Source organism: Scylla paramamosain, chromosome 15, assembly GCF_035594125.1.
Source record: "Scylla paramamosain isolate STU-SP2022 chromosome 15, ASM3559412v1, whole genome shotgun sequence".
Lineage (NCBI taxonomy): Eukaryota > Metazoa > Arthropoda > Malacostraca > Decapoda > Portunidae > Scylla > Scylla paramamosain.
Window position 1 is genome coordinate 14,443,512 of NC_087165.1, and position 10,000 is coordinate 14,453,511.

At 41.3% G+C, this 10,000-nt stretch overlaps 1 protein-coding gene across 11 annotated transcripts in view; it reads left to right on the forward strand.

The window, feature by feature from the left end:
* Positions 1-10,000, forward strand: part of LOC135107492 (galactosylgalactosylxylosylprotein 3-beta-glucuronosyltransferase P-like) — a 112,205-nt gene that overhangs the window by 99,503 nt on the left and 2,702 nt on the right. For all 11 annotated transcript variants that reach the window (XM_064017435.1, XM_064017439.1, XM_064017433.1 and 8 more), the window contains 3 exons: positions 3,647-3,960; positions 7,259-7,400; positions 7,800-7,951. In XM_064017435.1, coding sequence (XP_063873505.1) covers positions 3,647-3,960; positions 7,259-7,400; positions 7,800-7,951 — 608 coding nt within the window. The remainder of the gene's footprint in view (positions 1-3,646; positions 3,961-7,258; positions 7,401-7,799; positions 7,952-10,000) is intronic.

The following is a 10,000-nucleotide window of genomic DNA, read 5'->3' on the forward strand; positions in this document are numbered from 1 at the left end:
AACTTAATCTCCTCATGCTAAAACCAGAGATTAAGTATGGTAATGTAAATACTTAACCTTTACTAAAACATAACATGCACTAGTATTTCTTAGCATAACATAACATAACATAATAAACCCAAGATTATGTGACCTAACATAACCTTATATTCCCAACATAACGTGACGTAATAAAAAAAAATAGCTATACTACAACTAAAACAAAAAATATATTTTTTACAACTTTCTGAAACTCTAACCTTAACGATATTTAACATCACATTACATAACTATATCTTAAGTTATGTTACTCTACCGTATGCTAACGATGCTAAATCTAAAACCACTAAAAGATTATCACAATACGTGTCACATCTCTGTTATGATCGGACTAACAATTAATGGCAACTTTTTTTAATCATTATTATTACTATTTTCCAGTAAACACCTGAGCGCCAACTAATTCACCAACTAGTGTTTAGAAATAAATAAAAGAAAAAAGTTCGACGGCCTTTTGTCTGGCAATGGATTTATAAAAGCTGCTGCTGCTGCTGTTGTTGATAATGCACGCGCTCACACACACACACACACACACACAGAGAGAGAGAGAGAGAGAGAGAGAGAGAGAGAGAGAGAGAGAGAGAGATGAGCACTGCACTACACATAAAACTAAGGAAGACAAGTGTAGGCATAACCCAAAAGCAAATCAGGAACAGAGGAGCAGGTGGTTTTCGTCAAGATCCCCCAAGCACCACAGCGAGTTGGCGGCTTAGGAGCATCGCGCTAATCCTCGTAAAGTGGTAAAAGAAGAAGGAAGAAGAAGAAAAAAAGAAAATCACCGCTCATCCCATTTAAAGGATTCAAATCATTCAGGATTTCTCTAAATTTCCAAGATGCGACTAATGGAAAGATCAACGTTTTCTTATTTGTTTGTTTGTTTTATTTTTATTTTATTTTTTCTTTATCTTCCGCCCTACTTAAAGAAAATGTTCGTATTCCATTAGTGCAAAAGTTGATTTTCGTGATTTTTACTTAATATATACATTTTTCTCTCAATCTGAGCAAAAAATTCCATCCCCACGTAAATGGAATTCTGGCTTCTCCTTTCCTCTTAGTCTGCTCTCTCTCTCTCTCTCTCTCTCTCTCTCTCTCTCTCTCTCTCTCTCTCTCTCTCTCTCTCTCTCTCTCTCTCTCTCTCTCTCTCTCTCTCTCTCTCTCTCTCTCTCTCGTCACTTTCCCCTGTCTTGCCCCCGGCGTAGTGGGCGAAGTGGAGACATTGCACGTTCCCATTGGCTTTTATTTTACATTACATTTTATTTCTCTTTTCGTTTTCTTTTGTTATCATGTGAAGAGAGGCGTTCTTTTTTTTTTTTTTATATATATACACAGCAGTCTTAGGCTTAGGGTTTCGGGTCTTTGCACAGCGCAAGTGACAGTGAAAACCCAGAGTCTCTATCCCTTAAACCAGGGTGGAGAGAGCGGCCGAATGGTTCACCCTCGTCTTCGCTGACCGATATGAAGAGGGATACGGCATGCAAGTCGGCCATATTAAGTGAATAAGTAATAAAACAGGCAAAAGTAGGTAATTACTCTGAAAATGGTTCTACATCCAGTGTTTTATGACAAAGCAGTACAAGGATATGCATCTCCCTACGTCTTATATAGTACGTATAATCAAAGCATATAGCAAAGGAATTATGATGAAAAATCTAGACTATGTGAGTTTATATTACACTGGGACTTGGTTCAAAATCCCCTGAAAAGTGCATCAGAGCATCAATACTGCACACCGCACTCGCCGCTTCTGCTCCCCTCGTTTCTCCACTCACTCCCTCTGGCCCGCCGCGGCGCCTACCTGCCAAATTTTAATGTATCGGGAATTTTCAAATAATGTGAGGAAATCTTTTACTTATAGAAAGTTATTAGTATGCATGACCTGATTTTTTCATTTTTCTAGTTAAGAAAGAAGAATCTGCTTGTTATGGACGTGTTCATGGACAATTGGGCGAACTAAACTTCAAATGAGAGGAATTCTGGCACCTCGCACCTCACCTGCGGTCCGATAGTGCTGAGGAAGGATGTCAGGGCGCCAAGCAGACAGACTGTACAAAGTGACAGAAGTCGAAATGTACAATAAATTCTCCGCTTTGGACAGGATGGCCAGCTATCTCATAGCAAGAAACGCACAGTGCACACCGCCCTCACCAACCTCAGGTTTTTGCCTCTGTTTGGACAGGCCATGCTTGAAATAAGTTACCAGAAGTATAATTCTTGCATGATTACGCTCCTTGCAAGGCTTAGTATTGTGTGCCTTGTGTTCGGCGTTGGGTCTTGTGGCTGCCTTCATAGGACTGCTTTGCGCCGCCTTAACCCAGTACAGATAGGTGACCTTCTCCTATACACGGAGGACGGAGTGATAGAAGGAAGAGGTAATTATTCGTACTGTGACGAGAGCAAGTACGGTGATGAGATTGATGATATACTGACAGACAAGGGAAAAAAAGGAAGACAAATTGATGACAGAATAAAAGAAAGATGAAGAAGAAAAAAAGAATAAAGACGATGAAGCCACTGGGCAGTGATATAGTGTCAGACGAGGGGGACGAGAAAGATGAAAAAAAAAAAATCAAGTAAAGGTTGTGGATGATTGAATACAGTTCGCACAGCGTCATGTTCCACTCGTCACCAAAGGACAGCCACACGACCTGGATACCGAACGCTTCCTGGGTGTTGGCGGCCTCAGGTGCGTCAGGCAGGTAACATGATAGGATGGCACACAGGTTGTCGTCAGGGAACTCTTGAAAGCTGATTAACTTGCGCCGGTTTTAAGAGAGGCTTGTGTGTTGATGGAGCTGATGGAGCGCTTCCGCTTTTACACAGGTGCGTACCAGACTTCACCACCATCAGTCATGTCTACGACAAATATTTGACCTTTTGTTCAGTAAAAGAAATTCTAAGGTCACTCGTCAGCATCTGCCAGTGGCTGGAGACATTTCTCGGCAAAAATCCTTGGCGAACGTGATACAGACACCACTCGCGGATGCAAGGCCATGAAGAGAGTGTGCATTTAGTACACGAACATGATGAGGACCCGATACGAACACGACAAGGAAGAGACGGATGCACTACGGGAATGATGCGGATACGAGACGAATTTGATACTTACTAGTACTAGTTATTTTAATTCCTGAAAATAATCGACACGGACAGATTTGGAGAAGGAAACAGTAACGGACATGATTCGAATGAGGGACGTATGTGAAACAGTCGACAAGAACGGGACACGGAAACTTGTCTATTTTATGGCGGTGTGTTGACTAGTGTATGCAAAAACACGTTTGTGAGAAAATTTCTTTGTATATGACATAAGAAATTAATAAACTCCGAATATTTTATTAATTCTCGTTATGGACCAACAGAACTGCTCTCTCTCTCTCTCTCTCTCTCTCTCTCTCTCTCTCTCTCTCTCTCTCTCTCTCTCTCTCTCTCTCTCTCTCTCTCTCTCTCTCTCTCTCTCTCTCTCTCTCTCTCTCTGTTAAGAGCCCTACATTTATTGACACACTTAAGACCAGGCAGTGTAGCATATCACATCACAAACAGCCTCACGCTATTTGTTCCTTCTTTTTGTGTTCCTGAGTGTCACCTCTCACAATCACAACCTTTGCAGTGGTCATGGAGCGGTTCGAGGCCCCAGAGATCAACCACAACCACAGCACTAACAACAACAACAACAACAACAACAACAACAAGCTGCACCGCCGCCATGGGAACGCTATAGTATCACCAAGGTCATCTGCTGTTCACGCTGCTGCACCGCCGCCGCCACCACCACCACCACCACCACAACCCTCCGTTCTTGCTGCTGCTGATGCTGATGCTGATGCTGGCCACCCGGAGTCCCGCAAGGCGTCCCAGGGTCCTCCGCGCTCCTCTCGCACCATCATATACGTGATCACACCGACTTACCGCCGACCCGAGCAGGTGTGTGAAGGCTGAGGGAAGCGAGAGGTGAAGAGAAGGTATTTAGGAATAAAGGTAGGAGACGGGAGGGAAATAACAGGTAAGAGGAAGTAGGAGGAAGAAGTTGGGAATAAGAATAGGTGGTTAGGAATGAAAGTAAGAAGAGGAAGTTGGAAATAAGAATAAGATGAGATAAGAATGAAAGCAGGAGGAGGAAGTTGAAAAAAAGAGCAGGACGAATTTAGGAATGAAAATAGAAGGATGAAGCTAGGAATGAAAATAGGAGAAAATCACGAACGAGAATAAGAAAAGAGAGAAGTTAGATGATGTGACGGGACGCCTAGCCCGCCCCACATATGAGGACATGACTAGAAGGGTGGCCGAGCAATGCGAGACGGGCTAGCCGTCCCACAACAATGTTAAAATAGGAGGAAGAGGAAGCTGGAAATTGAAAACGGGAGGAGGAAGTTAAAAATTAAAGAAAAAGAGAATGAGGCGTAGGTGGATTATTAGCATTATTAAAAATGGAATTTGAATCTAATTATAGACTTTCTAATGTTCATGCACTGTCATTGATCTTTACACTATTTTCCCTCACACTCTCTCTCTCTCTCTCTCTCTCTCTCTCTCTCTCTCTCTCTCTCTCTCTCTCTCTCTCTCTCTCTCTCTCTCTCTCTCTCTCTCTCTCTCTCTCTCTCTCTCGTGTCCTTCCCCCTCACACCTTCAGATCCGTCACACCCTTGCTCATCACTCCTTCATCACGTTCAGTACCATGCACAATTCCCAAACTTCATAAAACCATCAATCTTTAGGCAGAATTGAGTAAATACAAATACAGTTGTGCTGGATAACTAACTTGAGATTATTATTATATTCTTTTACATGTCGTCTAGAGTTGTATTTCATCCGTTTCACTGCCAAGGTTGTCTTTAGGTAGCATTCGGAGCACTAAAGGAGTATAATTTACATGATCATATGGAGAAAAGAAGGAATAAGAGGTTCATTTTCTACTTTTCATGCTACAAAACCAATTAATATACTGTAGTACAAAAATAGTCTGAAAAATGCCAAGGGATTATGAGGGCGAAAAAGATGGAAATGAAAGAGTTAATCTTCAAATTTGCATATATCCAGAATAGAATGAAGCTGATGCCGCGGTCTCGTGGCTTCTCTCTCCTCTTAGCGTAATGCAACTGTCTAGGGCGACTCTCGGGCAGCGACTCCAAACACACCTCCGATTTTGAATCATCGAACATTTCACCACATCTGTCACTGTCCCATTACTTTTACTTTCGGCCAGCCAAGTCGTCCTGACCTGCTCAAAGTAACAGTTGTGTCGTCCGTGTGTCCGTGACATTTGCTCGTATAACGTCGCAAATAACGTTCTTTTTTCTAGTAATTTGTCAGGTAGGTAATCAGGTGTTAGCAGCAAGTAGGCTAGGTGTAAAGAGATGCTATGGAGGAGGAGGAGGAGGAGGATCAGCGTGATGCATTGGTGGGGCGGGCGAGGGCTGTACGCAGGGGATTAGAGAGTAACAAGCAAAGTGCAAGGGTCCATTTAGCTAATGAAAATATTACGTAACGTCTAAGACCCCGCGTATATGTGTGTGTGTGTGTGTGTGTGTGTGTGTGTGTGTGTGTGTGTGTGTGTTGAACATGTATGTATATCAGTTTCGTTTTTACATGGATATTTCGTTGCATGTGATTGAATATTCATATGTTCATATTCTGCATTAATTAATTTATTCATTGATTGATTCATTCATTCGAAGCGAGCGAGCGAGCGAGCGAGCGAGAGAGAGAGAGAGAGAGAGAGAGAGAGAGAGAGAGAGAGAGAGAGAAGGGAGTAGGCAGGAAGAGATTATTGGCGTGAAAGGTGAATGGTAAAGACGATAGTGTGGCGATCACGAGACGTGCTGAGTGGGCCACACTTTCCGGGCGTCGCAGGTTGATGGTGCGCCTTGCCCTTCGCTCTCCTCACGGTGCAGCGGTAACAAAACCAGTGTGCCAGCGGTCTTGAGAACTTTGTTAGGTAGCACAGTCACTGTCAGGTTTGTGTCCCTACAGATTTACGCCAACACCTCAGACAGTTGTTGTGGTGTAGTATGGGATGTTAAGAAACAGACTATGTAGCACAGAAAAGAAAATCCAGAGCTGCGATGAGAGGGAAATCTTTTGTTTCCTGGCAACATTACGTAGCATCAGATGAAGAGGACGGGCATATTTTGGGTGATGTGCTTCTTTAGCAATACTGAAGCGCAAGAGGAAGGCATTATTAACTTTTAGATAAGTGGCAGCGGTGGGAAGGAAATGCTGAGGATATCAGAAGAACTGCACACAACTGGGAAAGTAACATTTAAATTCGATGATACCGCAAAGAAAATAAGAGTTTGTTTTGCATGATAATTAACACTACAGTAGCGGAAAGGAAATCTCTGGAATGTATTATTATTATTATTATCATTATTATTATTGTTATTATTATTATTATTATTATTATTATTATTATTATTATTATTATTATTATTATTGTTATTGCTGTTGTTGCTGTTACTGTTATGAAGTCTCTGCAATGCCGGTGATGCTGCTGTAGTGAAGTGTGTGATAAGGGCAACTCTGGGGAAATAAATCGGTATCTGAATTTAAAAAAAAAAAAAGTCATGCTTGTGAGGATGGTGGTAATACTGCAGTGGTAGGAAGAGTTGGCAGCAGTGTAACAGACAATTAAATGAGAGAGCATTCCTCCTGTAGTGTGAACGGTGCCTAGCTAGAAACAAAAGTGTGTTAGGTTGTGGTAGCACTCCTTAATAGGAAACCAGTGCCAGTAAATACAGAATTTGAGGGATGAAAACTAAACTATCGGTTATCAGTCTGTAAGAACATAAAACAGAAGAAAATAAGGGAAGCTGCAAGAAACCATCCTCCCTAATCGTCCCTATATGAAACATGTCTACCTGTTTTCACCTGTCATCTTCATTTCTAAACTTCCCTAATTTTTTAAAGCTCTGTAATGACTCAGAACTAATAACCCGATTACTGAGTCCATTCCATTAATCTACAGCTCTATTTGAGAACCAATTCCTTTTTTATCTCTTTTCAAATAACTTTTCAAGCTTGAAAGGCAAGTGTCTTGAGCACAGAGACACAAACTGATCGGAAAATTAACAAAAATACGGATAGGAAGTCATACTTATGCTAAGAGCACATGTACACTGAAAATGGCGGACAAACATAAGTAATCAAGCAGTGAGGCAAACTTTCCCACCATCAGCCCACGCGGCAGTCAGCCTCAGGCTTAGAGTACGCCGTCTCCCTTCAGGTGGCAGAGTTAACGCGACTGTCGCAGACACTGATGCTGGTGCCGGACCTTCACTGGCTGGTGGTGGAGGATGCCGTGTCCCCAACCAGGAGGGTCCTCTCTTTCCTGGACTCCTGCAGCGTCCCGCACACCTACCTTCTTGGTGAGTGTTGATATTATAGTTAGCGGGTGAATAAACGCAAGACCGGTAGGGAAGATGGGTGTTGGAGGGGGAAAACCTAGTCACTTGAGGCAGAATGTGTGGGTTGGCGGAAGACAGGGAGAAGAGAGATTGGCAAGAGGAAAAGGAAGGAACCAGACAATTGCAGTGGTGGAGGGAGCTGGCGAGAAGCTGAGGAAGTGAGACTGATGGAAGGAGAAAGAAAGAGACAGGTTGTGTTACTGAGACAGATAAGAAAAAAGGGAACGAAGCGAAAACTCTTGAAATGCAGCAGAGTGTCAAAGGATGAGAAGGATAGGAGGAAGATGGAGTGTTGCAAGTCCCCACGAAACAGGGACGTAACTTTCCCTCCCATTTACTCCATACACCACACCCTGACAGGCACGGCGTCGAGGCGATACAAAGGCGCCAACAAGCCTCGCGGCGTGAGCAACAGAAACGCAGGACTGAAGTGGGTGAAGGTGCACGCAAAGGATGGTGTCATCTACTTCGCTGACGACGACAACACCTACGACTACCGCATCTTCGACGAGGTGAGACTTTCCTGCCAGGCTTCAAGTGTTCCTTATAGAGTACTTATTGTGGGTGCACCTTTGTCTATTTCAGGTGTGTAAATTTACTGTGTTTAAATCGTGCCTGAAGTGCCTTCTCGTCATGACAAGAAAGAACGGAATGCAAGTGATCATTCCACACCTCTCAGTTTGTCTGTCTGTCTGTCTGTTAGTGTCTGCCTGCAAGATACAAATGCATATTGTACATACCACAGAACTACCTACAACTTTTATTTATTTTTTATTTATTTATTTTTATTTATTCTTTTATTTATTCATATTTTTATTTATGTTTTATCTATTTATTTATTTTATTTATTTTTATTTATTTTTTTTTTTTTTTCATTTTTTATTATTTTTTTTATTTTATTTTATTTTTTTGGGGGGAAAGGTAGGCCTGAAACCAAGGAACGTTTGATTAGATTTTAAGTCAGACCTGGATATGCCTGGAGATTTTGGAGAATTATTACTATATCTCATATTACTGTCTGCAGTAAGTGGAGGCATGTGCTGTGTCTCCTAGTTGTGTTGTGTGCACGTCAGAAGACGCTGTCCGCACCACTCCTTTGCGCTACTGTAAGACTTCCATTGCAAAGTGGAAATGAATATGGAAGGATAAGGAGTACACACACACACACACACACACACACACACACACACACACACACACACACACACACACACACACTCGGACACACGGACACGCGCTTTAAAAAATAAAAAAATGGATGGTGAGAGGTCTCTTTGTCAGCAGTGAATAGAGAGTTAATGGCCTTGAAGAAAGTAACTCCTTTCAGCTTCTCAGCCTCCCAACGCGGGTGATGTGATGGGGTTGGGAGAGAAGGGTGCTGCTTTTAGTAAAGATGACTGGTGGCCTTGGAGCAAATCTAGCCACAAAGCACCTTATTCAGTACATATCAAGCTCCGTCAGTCACCCACCCTCTGCACCAGTAAACACTGTTCCCTCCTAGCGGAGTTTAGTTTGTGTCCTTTCGCTTCTTCACGTCACCGATAGCCTATCTACGGATGGAGCGAGGGCGGGTGAATGTCGCGACACGGATCTAAGAAAAAAAGCGGAAACTATGAGATGTGGCGTCAGTCACTAATTGAAGAAGAAATTGTAAGCGTGGTAAATAGTAATCAACTCTGTATGATATGACAAAGTTATCAGTATATGACTAAAGACAGTAACTGAAGGCGGCAGGACGGATACAATGTCCTCTATTGCAATGAGGACGAAAGAGCACAAATAAGCACACCTCCTGAAGGAACACATTCGTATTTAAATCGCTTTTATGAACATTTAAGAACAGTTCTATTTCTAACTTGCACCACAAAGTTAACGAGTCACTTATCTGAGGTACGGTGCACCAAAAATAACAATTATTTATGAATCCTCAAGGCCGGACCTGAAGGTGGCGGTGTTACAGAGGCGACCGGAAAATTTTTTGTTTACAGACACTTAAGAAATTATCAAATCTGATATTTTACTGCCCACCTACTGTCATTGACTTACATGATAATGTAACTGGATTTTTATTGACGCTGTACTAATACGGTTAAGCCTTGACTGTATTTGTATAAGAAAGAAACAATACCTTAATTATTGAGATATCCTGTACTTGATTTCTGAGAAAGACAGTTCAGAAATGTTCAGTCCATCAGAGATTATGTTAATTCAAAACAATTGCGTGTAATCCATAAACAATCATTTTGTAATATATATATATATATATATATATATATATATATATATATATATATATATATATATATATATATATATATACATATATACATATATATATATATATATATATATATATATATATATATATATATATATATATATATATATATATATATATATATATATATATATATATATATATATATATATATATATATATATATATATATATATATACTCGTATATAAGCTTTTCAGCAGATTTTCTGAACACGCTATGATCTTGAGATATTGCCAGCAATCAGCAGCCGCTTAAGGTTTCAGCGACAGCATGAGCGTGTC